Source organism: Anoplophora glabripennis, unplaced genomic scaffold, assembly GCF_000390285.2.
Source record: "Anoplophora glabripennis isolate ALB-LARVAE unplaced genomic scaffold, Agla_2.0 scaffold887, whole genome shotgun sequence".
NCBI classification, from domain to species: Eukaryota; Metazoa; Arthropoda; class Insecta; order Coleoptera; family Cerambycidae; genus Anoplophora; species Anoplophora glabripennis.
This window is the reverse complement of record NW_019416974.1, coordinates 75,309-97,273: the sequence shown is the minus strand read 5'-3', so window position 1 is coordinate 97,273 and position 21,965 is coordinate 75,309. Positions and strand designations below refer to the sequence as shown.

The window sequence follows — 21,965 nt, the reverse complement described above, 5'->3', positions numbered from 1 at the left end:
TACCGTTTTCTAAAATTAAGTTTAATTTGAATAGATAATTTTATTCCTTATGTAGACATCTTTTATTGACAAATTATCATATTCTCCTCGTACAGAAAATCTGTAGCAACCGCCACGTGATGCACATGTAAAAAATAAAACAAACATGTGATGTCTTTGTACGCATATATTAAATGACGTCCTGTATTTGGTGAAACAATTATCGAATCTTTATGTTTATTCTGACGGGTGAGTTATTGTTTAGTTGCACGAATCTGTATCGTGTTATGGTTTCTATATGGAAACTTCTAACGATTTCCTTAGCTTTGCATTTTGTGGAGGCTAATTTTACTAAGGTTTCCAAAGGAAATGTTTTACTATCTAGGCGGAGGAGGTATCTGAATTTCCCTGTGGGCAGTAATTTTATAGTAAGTTTTTTAAATTAATTGTAAGATTTAGTGTAGGAGGTGTTTGCTGTGTAGAATTTTCTGTTAAATTCAATATTAACGAGCGTTCAAATAAAAACGTGGTCAAGTTGGTTCTGAAAATTTGGACGTAGGGCGTAGCGTATAGCAAATGAACTTAAACGTCATCTGTCAAAGCGCTATATCGCCGCTATCAATTTGAATATTTTCGTTTTAAAAAGCGTTTAAAATGGTGTTTTCTCAAGAACAAAAAGTGTTTATCATAGAGTCCTACTTTAGAAATGGACGCAAGATTGATGGAATATGGAAGTATTCTATTGAGGAATGTTTCATAGAATTTCAAAATCAATTTCCCGGCGTTGTTGAGTACAAAATTTTTCAAAGTGCAGTTCAGCGTTGTGTTAATGTTTTTCGTGAAACGGGCAGTGTAACAAGAAAAGAAGGAAGCGGCCGACCTAAAAAGCGGACTGAAGAATTAAAAGAAAATGTCCAACAAATAATGGAAAATGCGCCAAGAACTTCTGTACGTGTTTTATCACAAATGGTGGGAGTATCAGTCGGTACCTGCCACACAGTGTTAAAAAAAGATTTGCGTTTGTTCTCCTATCGTTTAACTTGTCAGCAAGAACTTCATGAAGTTGATTTTCCGCGACGGGCTGTATTTTGTGAATGGTTTTTAAACAACTACGGTGAACTTCATAATATCACCTTTTTTTCTGATGAAGCCTGGTTTCATTTAAGTGGTTACGTAAACTCACAGAATATGAGAATGTGGTCTTCTGAAAAACCAGATAACTTTTTTGTCGAGGGCCCTCTACACGCTCAAAAAATTGGAGTTTGGTGTGCTCTCAATCGAAGGAGGATTTATGGACCTATTTTTTTTAATGGTACTCTTACTGCGCAAAGGTATAGAGAAGAAATTATCGCTCCTTTTGTTAACCAGCTGGAAGAAAACGAAATTACAAACTTTTACTTTCAACAAGATGGCGCAAGGGCACATACGGCAGGCGAGACGATGAATATGTTGAGGGAAGTTTTCCAAAATCGACTAATAAGTCTCAATGCTGAACATGAATTTCCACCGAGGTCATGTGATATTACGCCGTGTGATTTCTTTTTGTGGCCTTACCTTAAAAACACTATTTTTGAACTGCCTATTCCTGATTTAAACCATCTGCAGGCTCGACTTATAGACAAGATTCGTGAAATTAACAATACCCCGAGCATCTTAGAAAATGTCTTTAATTCTTTGAGGAACAGGTGTGAAAAGTGCTTGGAACAAGGAGGGGGACACTTTCAGCAGCTGCTTTAATTTATTGTTATAACAAGGAGGGGGACACTTTCCGCAGCTCCTTTAATTGTTTGTTATTGTTATCACGATTATTCTTTAAAATAAAGTTATATAGTCATTAACGTTATTGAAACTGACAGCTGCTATACAGCTCGTTGAGAAATGAGGTTAAGTTGGTCGCTATAAGCTACTCCCTACGTCCAATGTGTCAGAGCCAACTTTGACCACGTTTTTATTTGAACGCTCGTTACATCCAATTAAAATGGTTCCGATTCAAAGAAACAATTAGTATCTCAAAAATCTAGTACGGAAAAACGTAAATATCTAATGTATCCTTTTTCAATAAATATCTGTTATAAAAAACAGGTATTTATTGCTATATTGTTGAGAGAATATTACTTAACCTATATAACCAGATACAGTTACATTTTTAGAATCTCTGTGTGGTTCCATGTAAATACGGTATAAAAAAATGTTCGTTATCTTATAATTTTCTGAATGCAAAGAAATGTATTCAAAAATAAATAATTATATTGTATGTGCTGTTTGTTAATTAAGACATTGATTAATCTGGCTATGTAGATATAATTAGCAATACTTGAAACTTTTGCATCTCAAAATTCATCAATTTATACAGTAGATACATTTTTTATATAGATTTGAAGCATTTTTTATTTCTGTTTACCTGAATCTGATCTTAAGGGACATTGTATTGAACATTAAGTTAATTACTGATATTGCTGATTATAATTGGCATTTCGTATTATATAGGGTGCCTACTATTTTGATCACGGTTATCTTAAGAGATACAGAGCTCGTCGAATTTAATAATAAATAACTTGCCAAAGAGAAAATGGATTTATGATTTTCGTTTTGAAGTTACCAACAAATTTTTTTTATATTCATATGATGCTTTTTGTGGAGAACTCAAAAATATTGTCGCATTATTAATTGCAGCAAGCAAACTATTTATTTTTACAAAGAGTGCGTTGAAAACAAAATATCTATTACTTCAAATGAAATTTTGACAGTGCAGTTAAATTTTCATTGACGGTGTGAAAGTTTTTAATAAAAAATCATTTTTTATATAAAGAAGAGTGAGATATGCTTGAAACATATTATCAGCTGAATAATACGGTGAACATTTTGTTCAAAGTAATAGTTTCAAATTGCCAAGAAGGCAAACCGTATCATGTGACACATCATCGAAATCAGAAAAATGCGCTGAATTCTAGACCGCAAAATCCAATCACAATTTTAGTTTAAAAAGTCCGTCTCTTTCCATTTTCGATTCAAAATTAAATAAAAAGAAAAACTATTTTTTTTTCCATGATGTTAAAACGAAAGTCAAATTTGGACCCCGCATGTTCCTTATGGAAAATGATTTTCAGCCGATAGTTTTGAAACTATGGATTTGAATAGTTCTCGAAGCGTAGATAAAAAGTTATTATAGGCACTAAGCTGAGAAAACTATATTTTCCGAGATATAGTCGATGAAAGCTAGGAGTTATAGTACCGCGAGGTATAAATCAAACTCTTAACTTGTAAGGTCAAATAAAAAGAAGCCGTGCAATCTGTCCCAAACACATGTTCCTTACGTTATCGGGGTCACTCAATCCGAATCTGTCCTCCATTCGGCTGTGCGGATGAGTTTCAAGGTCACATCAAGATCAAATGAAGGTCATTGTAAGATCATTGTAAATGTAACATGTCCCAAACATATGTAATCATATTATAAAAATATTAAGTAATATTTTATTACAGCTTTAGAATATTTTTTATTATATTGTATTGCGCATTTGCAAAGTAAACAGTCTTAAGAGGATAACAGGTTGTAAGATGTTCCACGGCCAACCTGGTTCTGGAATTTACTAATTAATTGGGTAGGTTAAAAAATCGATAAGTAAAAACTTTTTTAACTAAAGTACATTCTTTATTAATGTTGTACTACACACCTATCAAACATCGTTGATGAATACATATGTTTTTGACTTTACTATTCATCGTAACGAATACATATTGAATCATATTCAAATAAGAAATAATATTGTCTGAAAAAAAAGGTATAGCATAAATTATAATTAAGTAATTCAATTATCAATTAATTATTTGCAATCATTGTAGTATTTAATAGCGAATCATCTGGGTACTTCACATGTGGTTGATGGCGGGCATAGCCTAAAAACCAAAAAACACTGGCCACATGAGCACAAGTCCCTACTACTCTCGCCCCTGAGTAACACGTGCAGTAATATGCTAGGATTGGATCATTATCTTGATCACCACCATAATTATCTAAGTCTTGATCCACGTTGACATAGCTAATGAATATTTGATGTCTTGCAGAATTTCGGAATCTTGAGAAAATTCGTACTCTTAAAAGTCCTGGTTCATTTATATGTTCATCCAATTGAAATTCATCATCATTTTCCCTAAGCGCCTTCTGTATACTGTATACCCTGTATAGCATCTGTATACTCGAAAGGATGGCTGATTTGGATTCAGTAACCCCGACAATCTAAGAAATATGTGTTTTGGACAGATTTCACGGCTTCTCTTCATTTGACCTTACAATGAGTTTTCTTCAATTTATACGTCTCGGTACTACAACTCCTACCTTTCGGCGACTATATTTCGAAAAATATAATTTTCTCAGCTTAAAGCCTATGACAACTTTTTATCTAAGCTTCGAGAACTATTCAAATCCAAATTTTCAGAACTATCGACTGGAAGCCATTTTCCATAAGGAACCTGCGGGGTCATTTGTCATTAGTAAATAAAATTTCGCAACTTTATCCTAATGGGCCGACTTTGTATTTCTGAAGATAATCGAGATCCCAATATTGCGGTTCGAAAAACGGGTACTCTGTATATGGACGAAATTTGATATACTGAGTTTAAGTGATGTTGATGAAGGCTATAAAGCTACATAACCAGATTTTTAGTAAGAAATCCCTAAAGTGATTTTCGGAATAATCTTCCCTAAAAGAAATCGTATCAGGTCATGGATTATCAACTAAATCATCATACCTATATTGAACCTCCATAACCTATGAACTGTTGACTACGGCGAGCCTAGGGGTAGATAAGGTCGCATATTTGGACTGTTTATATTGGATGGTTTTATCTTGTGCGATGATGCGCAGATTTATTTTCAGCAAAATGTTCTAGTTTATTTTAGTGAAGTTTAAAAAGTACAGTGGATTGAACAAAGAAGATCTTTAGTTTGGCCACCGTGGTCTCCTGACTTAAACCCTATAGACTTTTTTTAGGGAACATTTAAAAAATGATTTGTATTGTACTGAGATGGAGGATGATTTACGTGAACGTATTAAATTGTTGCTAATAATTTATGACTGCTTGCAGTCATCGAGGAGCATTTGCCTTGGTTCGTCAGAACTGGATGAGACGTATCCAAATGTTTTAATTTGTTTCTTCTTTGTGTGTAAACTTTTTGTACAACTTGATTGACTATTCATAATAAGTTGATTCAGAAAATTTTAGGAAAGTTACAACCAAAAAATTAGAAAATTGTTAAAATCATATTGTTACTATCTTGTTACCTATGTTTACAATTACAATTACAAAATACATGAAATTGTGAAAAACTTTCAAATGATTTTATACTCTTAAACATTATGCATCTTGGAAATTAAGAGATTTAGAGCACTTGATTGTAGAATTATTTAAAATAACACTCAATAGGTACCATCACATTTTTACGACAATCCAGTGAAATATTATTGACCGATTTAAGAAGGTATTTGTACAACTCATTTTATTTATATCTAATGAATTTCTAAATAAAGAAAGATATTACCTGTTTCCAGCATCGTAATTGTGACAGAAAAATGTATCATCAAATATGGAGAAAATCATTTGTTAATAATCACTAAATACCATTTTAAACCAAAACGAACGACGTTTATGGACATTCACCTAGTGTATTTAATTTCCATTTCTATTACAGAATTAGCCTTCTGAGTTAGGGCTAATTTCATAGGTCATTTTATTGATTATTTATATTATCGTTACTCGGATAAGAACGGAGTTTAGTGCTTCACCCGTTGGCTAATATACCGTCAAACTGCTGTTGCAACGTAAAATTTCATTGGCTACTAAAAGTTTATATGTGCGTATAAAACAGTTTATGTATTTGACTGTGGTAGGGAAATTGCATATGTATTTATAGAGTCGTCATTTTGTTAACAATTTTTTTATATTTATTTATCGCACTAACATAATTTAAAAAATTCAAAAAACAGTCAAATTTGAGTCACTTATATTTTGAAATTATATGGCGGAAATAAATTTTTGTAATTTATTACTGCCAAGAATCGTAATAATAAATTTTATGAGTTTCTGTCGACAATCATCTTAACTCTAGATAGCTTTACCATAATATTACTCTCCTTTAATTATATTTTAAGGAAGTATATCGGGTTTACTCAAATGCACAGATGTACTTGAAATTTATATAGCGTATTACCCAGTGCTCCCTCTGTGCGTCATATTTTTTTGAAAATTTTTTTGAATCTAGATTTTAAGATATTATTATTGAAAGTTGTTTATTTTAACATAGGTTTATATGGCGAAGATGGACGGTGCGGCTCTTTTTTTGCCCATAACTGAGAAAAAAATGTAGAAATTGTGAAACAAAACTTTTCCGTATATAGTACACAGTATTATCTTATTTTTGATGTAAAACTAATGCATGTTTTGAACATAGTACAGCTGTATTAATTAGAAACAGAAACCAATAATTGCATTTCTGTCTGACTTGAGGATTAATGTGGCAACGTCGCAATCAGCTGACAGCAAGGAGGGAATACATTTGAAACACTGGATAAAACTGAAATTGATTTCAAATATATACATTTTTACTAAATCCCATGTACATTGTTATCAACAAAAAATTATCCACAACAGATGATTTTTTGTAATGTTTTTAAAAAACTAGATTAATTAAAAAAGACTGGAAGCTGTGATATATTTATTGGAATAAAAAATACAGTTGATAAATCCTTTTAATATATTTAATGGTTTTTAAAAACATCGTAATCATTACCCAGCAATATTTAGGGTTACATAAAGTTTTCTTTACTTGATTAATATAACTAATAATACTTGAGATAAAAGCATTTGTACGGAATAACAAAGGAACATATATATTTCTCAGCAAACTTTATATCTAAAAAATTAGTTATAGTTGCAAAACTTTTGTAACATTACTAAAATAGAGATTAAAAACACGAACAGTGAGTAATAATGTAATTTCTATAACAGAACCTTCAAAATTGCATCCAACATTTTCTTTGACTTGGATGAGAGATGGGCGCGAGTCTCATTTCATTTGTTTAGAACTAAATTAACATAATTCTCTTTGTTTTACCAGTTCACATGATTTACGGAATAAAGGATACAAATCTTCACGAGGATAATACGATATATTTGCTATATATAATAATTATATTGTACATAGTTTACACACAATACATTTTTGAACGCGTACGCATCTTTACCCGAATTTGACGCGCAATATATCCGATGTTCGAGATCTGTAGGTTCGCAGTGTGTACAACTGTTGCCACATCTACATAGTCTTTATGCGTTCATTAAATATAATTTAAAACTACTAAAATATGATATTTTTATGTTGTTAATTAGTCAATATGTATGCTATGTGCATATGAGTAGATTTTTTTGCTATATAGATAATGTTTATTACAAATAATTCCAATAGAATTAATTTTTTTCAAATTGGCAGCTGGCTTTAGTCCCATAAGGAAAGCATAGGACCCCCTTGTGCTCCTCACTTCCCTCGGACCCCGATATACCTCCTTAAATATTTATATTTGTTAATCAGTTTATAAATTTAGCGAATTATAACAAACAACGTAAGTGAATTAATTAAATGTGCACATTATTAATGAAGTAATCCCTGACGATAATATGGGTATATTGTTAACAAAATATTCTACGCTTTTAGGTAAACAATGAGCTGAAAATGATAATTTCGATAGCGTATGTTCATCCAGTCTTTGTAATTAATTTGTGCATGATAATATCTGCATATATAAGCAGAGAAATGCAGAAATGGAATGAAATTTGCTCTCGTCTGGTTTGGTTTACAGTTTATCAACTTTACCGTCATGTTATTTACCTTACTTTACAGTAATTTAATCATAGTATAAGGAAAGATGAATTATACATTTTTAAGAAAGTTTTAGAAACAAATGTGATAATTTCTGGAAAATAATTTTTTGAAGTTAATTATAGATTGTGACGAACTTTCAGTGCGAGACTCGGATGTCCCACAAAAAGTCGTCGTCCGGGTAACAGCAGTGGAGAAAAGTGTACACCAGGGGTCTTGATTAGAAAATAAACCACTTTTTCCAATAGATGTACTCCCATTTATTTAAAGAAAATAAATAAATTAATTCATCACTGACAAATCGGTGGCAGTCGGTACTAACATTCAGTGAAACTTCGGAAAATGGAAAAGTAAGCTTCCCTCGATTCGGTGTTCAACTTAGGTTGACGGCTATTCGGGAAGACGGGCGACTAAGGAACTCCGAGAGGGACAGGAACCAACCCTCGGAGTTTCAGGGCTACGGGATTACATTTAAAAGAACATAACATATTCTTTCCAATGATACCCTATTTGTTGGATTCTACTTGGACAGTACTGCGAAAACGGCTGTAGAAACTTAAATCTTATAGTTTCGGTATTCATGAAAAAAACACCTACGCTGGAGCGTTGCGCTATGAAAATAACATCACGCTGTTGTACTATCTAGCACTTTCCGTGCACCTAACCCCCTACACTATAGGTCCCATAGCGAGCGCGTGTGATAGAAAAAAATAAGAATCATCAAAGTAAACAAAAGCCTTAAAAACTTAAAATAAATAAATTATGAGCTAGTCGATAAACCACTTTAACCGCTCAGTTATTTGTCGAGAAACGAATTGAACGCAAGAACGAAACGAACTCCAGTCAAGAACTTAAGATGCGCGGGATTTTTAAATTTCTCGATTTCTCGACACTTTTTTCTCGTCTCTAGTAAGGCCAGATTTCCCGGGAATTCTCGCTTCGAGAAGTCTCGACCAGAAACCCTAATTTGTCCTTTCGTCCCTGATCATAACTCACCGACTCCTAATAGCTAATTACCGCGTATTTTTCACGAATACCGAAACTATAGGGTTTGGGTTTCTATAGCTGTTTTTGGAGTAACTGTCCAAGTAGAATCCAGCCAATAGGGTATCATTGAAAAGGAAATTTTGTGCCCATTGAAATGATGCCACCCGATCGCACCTTCCATTTGAAATTTTAGGGGTGTGATTGTCGCCAGCTAGAGAGGGGCGGGTTGAAAAATGTGTGCCACTCAAAACCAAAATTGATGTGTCCGAGCATTTTTTCTTCTAATTTCACAAAAGGATGTAACACCCGGTACAAATTTTTCGTTGGACCACTTTGTATGTATAGAATGATGAAAATTTAGTCAAAGCAAATTTGTCTAAAAAACCAAGTTGATTTATAAAAATTGAAAAAACATCTGTTACGTAGTAAGAACAGCTTTTTAATCAGTATAAAAAAGAACAGCTCTGAAGCAGAAAACGCAGGTAAAAATACATTTAAGAATCAGTATTTCTATACTAGGGGTATTTACCACCAGAATTTAGCAAGTTTGTAATGATATTTAATACAAAATTTCGACTTTTTTACAATTTTATTTTATCTGTTTACCAAAGTCAACTAGTAAATGTTAGCAAAGAATTTGTAATTTTGTAATTATTGTGCAAAAAATAACAATTTCAAATAGATTTTTCTCGCCTACGCTACACCCTAGCCACTCAACACAAGAGTACCTTTTTAATCTAGGATACTCTGGAATTTTCGATTTTGATATTAAAAATATCAACTGACCCTCTCAAAGGTAACGCATATGGTTACAATTAAACGATGATTACGAGGTTTTTATCATCTTCATCATCGGATAAAGATGATATTTTGTTAAATTCTAGTTTAAAAAAATGGTATTTAATACATTTGATTATATTTCAAGTAAAATAGATAACAAAGTAATTATCTCTTGGAAGAATTGCCATGTTTAACCGATATCGGTTGAAGAAAGACTAATTAATGGTAACACTACGGCAAGTTAAAAAATAACTTTATTTAAAATTTTCAACAAAAAGCATATTAAAAAGCTTATTAATTTATCCATCATACACTTTGCGAGGTGCAAGGGTCCAAAAAATACTAACAATAAGCTTGATTTCTCTGTGCATGGCTGGGGTCCAAGGTCTGGTGCGGTGCGTCGTTATGGCCGCCTACTAAGTTTGATACTTCTAGATAAACAGCCATCTAAACAATTAAAAAAAAAACAATGTCAAATGGCCATCTTCAAATAGCCTCTCATAGGAAACATTTTTGGATGAGACGATTTATGGCAAAACGATATAAAATCATCCCTAGAATTTGCTGCTTCCGTTTGTCGGTTTAGCTTCCGGACACCCTGTATATACCTCGTATCCCAATTTAATCGGAAGACATGAATATTTTGTCAGTGAAACCTCCGATCCAGAAATGTATGAACCTTGAAGGTCAATTGAACTCAAATATATAATTTTAAATGGGACCCCTTTTTAACCGTGGGAATAGATTCAGCAGAAAATTTTATATCCGAATGTGATCTCAACATTTACTCTGCAGTCAAGGTCAAGGACACAGCGACTTCAAATGATTTATCACCCTTGAAGCAAAGTCAATGGGATTTTTATCAAGGTACTCATTCATGTCCTTGGATTGACCTTGACTTTGACCTTCAAGGTCATTTGAAGGTCGACTACAGAAATCAACCTTGATGACCTGTACAAATGTTTTTAATGATGTCCTGGACCATGGACCTTGGATTTAATCTTGAAGGTCATTTGAAGGTTGACTTTGTTTTTATATCGTTACCTATATTCCTGTTGTTGGAAAAGCGGTAAATTATACATCCGAGCACGTTGCAAAGTAATAAGAGGTCAAATTAAAAGTTAATTTAAAGATTAAGTCAAGAGTTAACCTTAGAATAGTGACGCAATGGTCTCGTAATTCAATAGTCCATGAATAGTGGTGTGATAAGTATTTTTATTTATTTTTCAATTTTCACCGTCACTCAATCTCACTTTGTAACGTACTCAAATGTGTCTTTTTCAATTCTCAAGCAGAGTTATGCATTTGTTGACTAACGAGACATTTTTTTTGCATAACAAAATGAAGTAGCCTTTGCGTTCATTTTGAGCGTACTTATTCACGTCCTCTTTAATACAAAATTGATCGAAAATTGTCACATTCTCAAATATTTCAAATTTGAATCTCTTAAATATCTCAAAGTGGTTGCGGCAGTTAGTTCTGTAAATTTAATTAGTAACTATGAAAGGTTCATTATTTATCTCTTTATAGATAACTTTATCTCATATAAAGTTCCTTCTTCAAGTACAGCCTCGGGGATGGGCTATTTTATTAGAGGCTGATGTGCCATTCCCTCTCCCTACCGACATCAAAAAGCTTAAAAAAGGGAAAAAAGCAAAACGAAACATTGACAAGGATGACTTCTTGAATCAAGTGAAAAACGTGTTGACAGGGTAAGAGGTAAATTATTAAGTTTAAATTGAATTTTAATGCATATAAAATAATATAGTTGAAGTATTGAAACACAGTTTGGTGTTAATTTCTGTATTTTCACATACGAGTTTTCAGTACAAAACATAGCAGTAAAATTTCTGCGGCAAAGCCGTACAACGATCTTTTATATACTTTTTTCGTTGATTAAAGTGATGTTCCCAGCATACATTTAATTTGATTTTTTGACAAGATTCGACATTCTTTTTTACATTTTCTTTAATTCCAGGTTTTACTAAACTAAATCGAGTTCGTAGATCTCTGCCAAATATAAGCATTGCTGGTGAAACACCAGTAGTGCAATGTTTACTATTTTTAAAATCAAATAAAAAGTTATCAAGTGCTTCTTCAATATTTAAAGTTTTATTACTACCTTAGGTATCTTTTAATGCATTTTTAACAGTTTTAACTGCATTTTCAGTTGCCCCATTTGACTGTGCAAAATAGGGTGATATAGTAACATGTTCAATATTATATTTTTGTAAAATCTGTTTAAACAACATACTGGTAAATCATTTAGCATTATCAGAAACTTTCACTTGTGCTAAACCGAATCTAGCAAAGGTATTATGTAATGCTGCTATTGTAAAATCGGAGGTAATATTGTTAGTTGGAAAAACTTCAATTCACTTTGAATGTACATCAATAATTATTAAAACATATTTGTTCAAAGATGGACCCATATAGTCTATGTGAATACGTTCGAATACTTTTTCTGGCCCTTTCCCTAGATTTAATTCTGCTTTAGGAGGACTTGTCTTATTTACTGAACAGTTATTGCAACTTTTTGCCAAGTTTTCAATATCTTTGTTAATTCCCGGCCAAAAAAAATGAATTTATAGCTATATGTTTCATTTTGACTATTCTTAAATGAGACATGATGTTCTATAGTTTTCAGTACAAAACATAGCAGTAACATTTCTGCGGCAAAGCCGTACAACGGTATTTTATATACCTTTTTGGTTAAAAATAAAAATAATAATAAAAAAGCAATGACTTAAACTGATCGATATTCGAAGTTAAGAGCAACTTAGAATTAACTGACAATTAAATATTCAATATATAACAATAATAAAAATAAGAGCATACAAAACTATAAAATCGGACATAAGGGAGTATTTCAAAAATACATAATAATATATTCTATTATTAGCTCTCATAGGCTTTTACTCCTTTTTGAGATAAGCTAATTTAAACAAATTCATTAAAATAATTATTAAAAAACTTATCGAATAAGGTAAAACAATTTTCTTCGACATCACAAATCTAGGTATGTAAAACCTCACGGGCAAGAATTACTAACTGCTGATACTGCAGGAAACAACTACTCTATACTTTTAAACAGTTAGTAAAAAAAATAGTTATCCAAAATAAAATTTAAATATGAAATGTTTGGTCAAATGACTGCCTTGGTGGCATCATCATATTTTAAAAGGGATTAGTTTCAATGTCCATTGAAAAAAAATATATTAGTACTAAAGTTAATGGTAAAGTTTTCTATCATTTCTGTCTTTTTCTAAATCGTCTGTGCAACAACCTAGAATTCAAATTAGGTAATAATCATTAAAATAAAAGTAATAAAGAATTGATGTATCTAAATTTATCTGCTTCAATGTGAATACCGTGTTTATTATTATTAAATATGCAATTGCTGATCTCCAGAATTGATACTTTTGTGATTTTAAGAAGTATTCGAGAATAATGTGAGACGTATACAGAAGAAAATGGTCTGACAGAAAATACGAAAATTTGAGATGGTAGTCGCATTCCTTGATTTATTTAAGATATTATTTAATATGTATATCTGTGATTTTAAAAATATTATATTAAGTGTAATGGGGAAAACTGGAGTTATATTCCTTGGTTTATTTAAGACATTATTTAATACAGCTGTAACTTTAATTTTGAAAATATGACTATATTAGGTGTACCTAATGGGGAAAATATTTGTTTTATTGTTTGTTTGTTAACATGTTGATGTTTGTTTTGTTTTTCATAATGTCTAAAATAAGATTGCATAATAGCCGAAAGTATAGGAAAGAAAATAGAACAATTTTATACTGAATTTAATAAAAGTCTAATTTTCCCCATTACACCTACTGCTATTAAATATTACAGTATATTATATTTCTATAATAGAACATTATTGAATACAATTATTTTAGAGAGAACACTTCTTTAATTTAGTTAAGCAATTTATTCCAGGTACTTTGAGTCTCGGTTAAAAGTTGGATAAGTAATCACATTATTAGACTGTATACAGGGTGATTCACAACTTATCCAAAAAAAAATTGGGAATAGATGCGGCATGAGAAATGGAGTCAATATTGTAAAAAAATTTTTTTGTAAAATCCTTATAGTTTCTGAGAAAAAAATTATTGAAGTTATAGCACATTAAACCACTACATAGCTGGACAACTGTAGTCTCTAGCGTCATTCGCAATACGCGTGGAGAGCCATGTGACTCCTAATAATGAAATCCGTCGTTGCGGTAGTTTTTACCTGTTATCTGTGGTATTTACATCAGTATTTTAGTAGTTAGTGTCAAAAATGGCTTGCGTGTATTGCAACTCAGAGTTGATGGATATCGTTTTAATTTATGGTGTAGCAAGACAACATTTGTATTATGGTGAAGTATTTGTGTTATGGTGAAGCAAGACATCATTTGTGTTAGTTCGTAGAAAGTGAGTAAAACGGACCCAAATGTCTTTATACGTTAGTGGATAAAATTTTGAACAATTGCTGTTGCAGCATCGGGTATGTCAAATGATTTTATTATTTAAAAACACAAATTAATTTTATTAATAATTAATAAAGGCAAAAGCATTTGAATTTGCCGATATAACGATAAAATTCTATTTACATATTTCTTTCCTTGCGAAAGTTTTTGTCCGTTTTTATCACGCCGCCATACCGGTCGCATTGTGCGAGGTCAGGTTTTACATTGGACCAGTTTCCAGTGCAGTGCAGAAGTGTATTTTTAAATCAATGTCGAACTGATCTTATTGATTTTTTCTTTATAAAATTGTATTTGTAAGGGTCCCCTGTACATCCAGAATTTTTTTTTTTGGATAAGTTCTGAATCACCCTGTATATACTCAATTATTTTATAATATATATTCACAGTCTAAAATCGCTTGATTAGTTAATCAAGTCTTAACCGAAACTCAAAGTATTGGGCCTTAGTATACCTTGAGTGACTTGGTGATTTTAAAAAATCAGAAATATTAAAAACTATTCTCATTATTTTTACCAGTAATAATACTGTTTTACCATATAGGGTGTACCATTGAAAACTTTGCTAACTACGTTCCAAAATATTAAAATTGCCGCGACACGTCCATTTTGTTTTCAAGGGGGACGCATTTTAAATTTTAAATACAGATTCGCCAGAACAAGCCCCTTCGCGGGGGCGCATTCAACTTTAGAATCTTAAATGGCACTTTAGGTCGAGTGACAACTCATTCGAAAGTGTTTTTAATTATGGTTGTCATCTTGTATTTTTTTTCAATTTTAGTAGTTCATCTGTTGAAAAAAAAATTACTTATGCTTAGAAATAAAAGACAATTTTGTATTAATCATTTAATTAATTATTCAAAATGCCAAAAGGAAAACTATAAAAAGTTTCAATTTATTTTCACTGGAAAAACTGTTTACAAATAAAAGGTATTTTGAATAATGAAAAAAAGTTGGTCATAATCATTTAACTAATTGATCAAAATATCCGCCTCCCACTTCCATGCAATAATAAAAACGTTAAGAATTTCGGGGGTAATTAGGTGGCATTCTTCAATGATACGCCGCCTGAGTTCTTCTAGAGCCTGCTGCTGAGTGGTATAAATTTTAGACTTTAAATGTCCCCATAAAAAGAAATCGAGTGGTGTCAGATCAGGTGATCTGGGTGGCCACTCAATAGGTCCGCGGCGACCTATCCATTGATTTGGAAAAATTTCTTTTAAAAACTGCCGAACTGCAACTGTAAAATGTGGAGGTGCGCCATCTTGTTGCAACCAAACATTGTCTTCTAAAATGTTGTCATCATTTTCCATAGTTTCAATAATCATTGGATAAATGTAGTTAGTTCGGTAGCCTCATTTCTAACAGGGTTTCGAAATTGTCGTTTTTTATTTTCCACTGATACTGTTTCACAGAACTTTTGAACCAAACTGGCGACGTAAACATCGGAGGTGTGTTTATTTGGGTGACGCTGATTAAAAATTCTTGCCGTAAGCCGTGCATTATCATGGTTTTTAAAATAGAGAGAAATTATTTCAACCCTTTCGTCTTTCGAATAAGTCATTTTTAGAATTAATAATTACTAAACACACTTCTGCTAAACACTTTTCTTTGAGAACTGAATAGCGACTAAAAGATGTTGACTGGTAAATTTGTTATCAGCACCAATTTTTTTCATTATTCAAAATACCTTTTATTTGTACAGTTTTTACAGTGAAAATAAATTAAAACTTTTTATAGTTTTCACTTTCGCATTTTGAACAATTAATTATGAATGAATAATACAAAACTGTCTTTTATTTCTAAGCATAAGTAAAATTTTTTTTTCAACAGCAGATGAACTAAAATTGAAAAAAAATTACATGATGACAACCAGAATTAAAAACACTTTCGAATGAGGTGTCACTCGACCTAGAGTGCCATTTAAGATTCTAAAGTTGAATGCGCTTCCGCGAAGGGGGTTGTTCTGGCGAGTCTGTATTTAACGCTAAAATGTGTCCCCCTCGAAAACAAAATGGACGTGTCGCGGTAATTTTAATATTTTGGAACGTAGTTCAAAATAAGCCGGGTGCAAAGTTTTCAATGGTACGCTCTGTATATACTAGAATCGACTCGGGATATTAACTTCAGTGGTGTAGGTACTTACTTTTATTTAAACATTTCATATTTAAATTTCATTTTGGATAATTATTTAATGAGTATTAACATGGTAATCCAATACCACTATTATTTTGCTTTTTTGTTTTCCTTTTTTGTTATGGTAAGCTTGTCTAATTATTATTTATATTTAAGCCATTTGCTACTATTTTCTTATTTATCCATACATTCCTATACAGGGAATTCCTAATAAAACTTCCCACCTGGGAAATATCGGAATTAAAAAAAAACTGAGACACGTCGAATTTCTTTTTAAGGGGGACGCACAAGATGGCGTAAGTTCGTGTCTTGGAAGCTACCCCTGAGGTGTAAAATACCCTTAAACTTTAAATGGCACCCTATTTTTTAGTGACACCTCATTTTAAACGTTTTTCAGTTCTGCTCACGACGACATACGACTTTTTAAAATTTGGTTTGGATATGACAATAAAATCATCACTTAAAGAAAAAGGCAAAATATCAATGAATGAAAGAATATTATTTTATTAAATGTTCAAATTGGTTTATCTCCGCTTCCATATAATAACAAAATCTTTGCCCCATTTCCGAACGAGCATTTCGGAGCGTTTGCATAAATTTTCGACTATAAGTTTTCCCATATAAAAAAGTCTACATGCGTTAGATCTGGCGATCTGGGAGGCCACTCAACTGAACCTATGCGTCCTATCCAATGATTTGGAAAGTTCTGATTAAGAAGATGACGCGCAGCTACGGCATAATGTGGTGGAGTACCATCCTGCTGAAACTACACAAATCCTCTTCTGTCAAAGTCATTTTGTACATATATAATTCACATAATTCAAAGATGTAAAGAGTCGGAAGCGTTAATATTTTATATTCTTTAAAAATGTGTCTACTAAAAATTGAATATTTGTTGCACCTGCTTCAAACACACAGCCTAGAAAAAGATAAGACAGTGAATGAAATTTCGATATTAAGTTTTTGTATTGTTTGTTTCAATTTAGGGAATCATCCAGATGCAAACTCAGAAACGTAGTGTTCTTACATTTAGAAATGGAGACATCATTTATGTTTAGATCTAACCCTACGTATGTAGGGTTAGAAGCAGTATTGCTTCTGCCAATTATGAAATTTTATGAGTTTTATTGACGTTAAAATAAAGAGAATTAGTTGCGTACCAATTTGTGACGTTATTAAGTATATACGCTTACTTTATCGCTCTCACGTAACTTCTGATAGACCATCGGTACTTTCCTACACTGTATACCAAGCACTGCATATCTTTTACATTAATGACCTTGTTCCCAAAAAGGAGGGATAAAAAGTGTACATGTTGCACTTTGTCAATTTTGCGCAAGCCCGAAAATTTAGCGGATTATTTCAAATGAAATTTAAAAACTGATGTACTATTAACAGAGTAAAATTATCTATTATTATTCTATATATCTAATTATACAACTTGTTAATTGTAATTTATGAGAATATTAGATAGTGAATGTAAAACAAAATGGGTACAATAAAACTGAATCCAGAAGAGTTTATGATTTATTACATAAAACAGCAACATTTTTTGAAATTTAAAATGAATACATCTTCACAAAAATTCATATAAAAATACACATTACGTACAAATATACATACATATACATAAACCTTAACTAATACTTATATATAAAAAATAATAAAAATAAATCATATCAATCGTATTAACCTAAATGTTTCGTAATTAAAGGTACCAGATTCAATTTGATTATCTAATATATGCTAAATATCAGGTCTTATTTTATTAAATATACAAAGCAAAGCTAGTCACATTGAAGCAGTGCCGGTTTTAGATATAAATTGTCCCTAGGTATTCTTTTTCAAATAAAATAGCTCATCCAATTTGTGATCCAAACACAAGTACACACAAGTGTCGTTTTTTTATTTGAACATGATTACGTAAAAACCATATGTTATCATATATAGCGGGCTTTGTAACTTCACAGGTTATAAAAATAATTTCTTGTGACATTTGCAAAAAATATATAAAGGGAAACTACTTGTCTCCTTTTAGTATATAACAGTAAGAGATCACCATGAAACTTCTAAGGTTGTCAATGTACCTATCTATTAGAAGTAAGTTTACAAACTAGATACATTTTGTAATAAACACGTAAAAATTTGCTTCAGACAATTTCATCAATATATTACCCTTAATTAATAAAAATCCTCAATCAATAAAACCTTAAGTATCCATAGGGTGTAAAGATATACATTTTTACTTATGAAAAAATTTTGTCTTCTTTTTTATTTTTTGCTAGATTCATCGCTTCATGCCAGTTTGTTCCTCTTTTCTTTAAGTCTTCTGCCACTACTTGGTCCCATCTTTTTTATGGGTCTGCCTCGTTTCCTCTCCTTTTTTTTGTTTACCAAATCATTTCGGCTGTCTTTCTGTTCATAACCTAACCTACCTTCGGAAATGACAATGACGTTAACCGACAAACCGACCAATGGGAAAATGATGATAGCGCATGCGTATAACACACAAAGTGCAACACCCCCACTTTTTGGCTTCAATTTCCTTTCAAAATGCTTTGTATATTATAGAAGTATATGATCGACTTACGACTATTACACGTCTAGTTTGATGAAAATAGACAGCGTAGGCACCTGATCATATCGCGTTGTGTGAAATGGAAAATTATGTAAGTATCTAACTGTTTTATGAATTGTAATTGTTTTGTTTTTTCAAATGTAAATCTTGTCTAAATCTTAAAAAATATTATTTTGTATGCCCTTTTAGAAACCGCTGATGTTAAGTTTTACATAAGATGGAAGAACAGAAGGTTAACGGTGACAAAGAAGAGCATGGGTATAAAGTCAATCAACCAGAGGAAATAGAATTAGATGGAAAGAAGCTCAACCTTTCAGGGGATGCTTCATTCTTAAGGTGGAAGAGTTATAGTGCAAATTCTCATGTAATACAAGAAAATTCGGGTGCATCGTTGCTAAGAGAATAAACTGGACAGTTTTGGGAGCGATTTGTCATCATTTCTAATACTTAAATGTACGTTTTATGTTTACATTAGAACCTTAGCTTGTAATGACAGTTATCCAATAAAATTTCTGAAAACTTAATGTCATATGTTTTTAACTCATACAGAGTATGATGAACAACAGTTTAATACATTTATTATTATAAAACATATAACCAGTACTAGATGTTCTAATAACGATATGGAACACTTTAATAACAGTTATTGCTATTTTTTCATAAAGGGTATAAAAAACGTTGTATACTAGTTATACAATAATTTAATAAAGAATAAGGTTTATAGTCACTATACAACTGTGCTAGCAGTACGCGTATCATATCCAATATTCACCTGATTAACTGTGACATATAGTATACAATGGTCTTATAATGGCATAAAGCCATGGCTTCTAATAAAGAATAACGCTCATTTCTTTCAGTGTGACTTATAACAACTAATCCATTACATGAGAAATTAATAAAGACGTATCATTGTTAAACAAGCGTCATCAACTATTTTGGCGAAATCATTAACATAAAACAAAAACAATATGGGACCCAAAATCGAACCTTGTGGGACCCCCAAATTAAGAGAAGCACGGTCCGAATTTATTCTATTTGTAATTCTATCTTTGTAATGAGTTATATTAACAAACTGCTCTGTTCAATATAAGATCTAATCTAATTTAGAGCCAAACCGCGCATACCATACGATGATAATTTTAATAGTAATATCTTATTATCGACACTGTCGAATGCACTGCTGGAGTCACAAAATTGTTTATCAAGAAATGCTATGAGACGGTATAAATAATAAATAAATACTCGTAGTAACAGAAAATACCACTAATAAATAATTACAAACAATGTAATATTTAATAATTATTTTATTTAGGGTTGGCTTGAACGGAGACATATGCATTAGAAAAATAATGTGTGCGATCCTACAGCACAAAAAGACCAAAGAAAAATCTTTAGTAAAAGACCTGCTGTATGCGGCATTCATGTAAGTTTTAGTGTTTTCTTTTTCTATTCCAACTTCTTTAACGTTTGAATTTCAGATATCCCGAGGATGGCTTTGGTATCCAACGAGACGAATGTAATGTTAGCTTTGTGCAGTGTTCAGTGCCCCTGTTAGAATACCTAATGGGAAATGTATATCTGCAATCAAAGAAATTGTATTTATAAATAGCTTAGCGCCTCTACTATCTCTTGAAATATATTTTTCCTGGATATACCTGTATGTTACAATAATCATGCTATATTTTTAAATAATATTGAAAAAGATAAACGATCCTTATAAATACTCTGTGTGATATTGAGGTAATATTTAAATTATTTAAGAATCGAAATATAATGTTTGTGTTAAGACAAAAGCAAATAAGAATTAACTTTGTTGGAAAAAGTTTATTAATGCAAGAGAATGTCCGATATGATTACAACTCTTGAAAGTTTTTGATGTTAATTTCCTCAAACTAATCAAGAACTTACCTAGTTGGAGATTTTGTCCTTATAATATCCTTCATCAGCAATGCAGCGCGATGCATTTAGTTTGGGGACGTGTAGGTACGTAATTCAGTTTGTAAAATTTAATACACTTTTAGATAGTTAAAAGTTTATGTAGTATAATTCTTTAAATAGTTCCTGAATAAAAGCAAAAGCACGTCCATTCCTTCTCTTTAATGTCGTTTGGTTCGATAAATAGCGTTTATATTAGTATAAGTGTTTTTTTAGTCCAAGAGCTAGCTACGTGTGGACTGCACTGATCGACTATAGTCATGATTTTTTGTTAAAAGTTTCTTATCACTTTGACAAAGCCAGAGCCCATCAGTCAGAAGTCGCTCTAGAGGCGGAGAGCGTGGACGGGCGGTTAAATGTAAGAAGTTTTGTCAATAAAAAAATAATCGAATATAGTCATGAAAATTGGTTCACTTATAGGTTTTAAATGGATAAACATAGAAAAAATATCGTCAGAAGGCTAGGTGGTGGCTTAAGCGCTCTCAGAAGCGATAAAGTAGTAAATTGTGAATTGAAAAATGAATCACAATATATAGTTCTGACATTTTGTTTATTGTTAGTTTATAATGCAAATAGACTATCTGTAAAGTTACAGAAGTTAAAAGTGAGGCTAATAGTCAAAAAAACATTATTTATCACTGCGCGTGCAAATTTTGCCGTGGTTGTTACGCCCGGCGTTTTTGATCTTTTGTTGTTAATAAATAATTAAGTATAGTTCTAGCATTTTACGTAACCAATCTTTATATTATATATGTTTATTATAATGAAACAACAGAAGTTTACACAGAGGTTAAGGCTATGCCAGAGCTACATAAGTTTAAGTGCAATCGAATAAATTGCTATAATTTTTTTTATTTGGTAATATTTGTTTTCACAATGGTTTTAAATTGGTTTTTCTACCGACATACACACTGTGCACTTTACTCTGAATCGCAATCTGCTGTACTCTACATCTGTAATTTTTTTTTGTCATTGTAACTGCAATTGAAAACACACACTTTAACACTTGCCATTGTTGGTGGCTTAAAAATTTATTAATATACGAAAAATCTAATGCACAAGCAGTGAACGCTGTTAGAGCTGTGACTGGAGCGAAAATCAGAAGCGAGTTGACGCTTGGTTACTATTTTGAAAGCCAGGCCAGAATAACGGTCTGACTACACAGGCCGATAAAAAAAAATCCTGTGTTTTTGAGACGTGAACCTACCCTTC

At 31.8% G+C, this 21,965-nt stretch overlaps 1 protein-coding gene across 1 annotated transcript; it reads left to right on the top strand.

Annotated features, from left to right (window-relative positions):
• Nucleotides 1–266: 266 nt before the first annotated feature.
• On the top strand, nt 267–20,522 carry LOC108914618. The gene is made up of 4 exons (XM_018720464.1): nt 267–407; nt 11,147–11,328; nt 20,131–20,241; nt 20,297–20,522. Exons 1-4 carry the CDS (start codon nt 267–269, stop codon nt 20,421–20,423), a joined length of 561 nt encoding a protein of 186 aa, XP_018575980.1. The 3' UTR covers nt 20,424–20,522.
• The last annotated feature ends 1,443 nt before the right edge of the window (nt 20,523–21,965 follow it).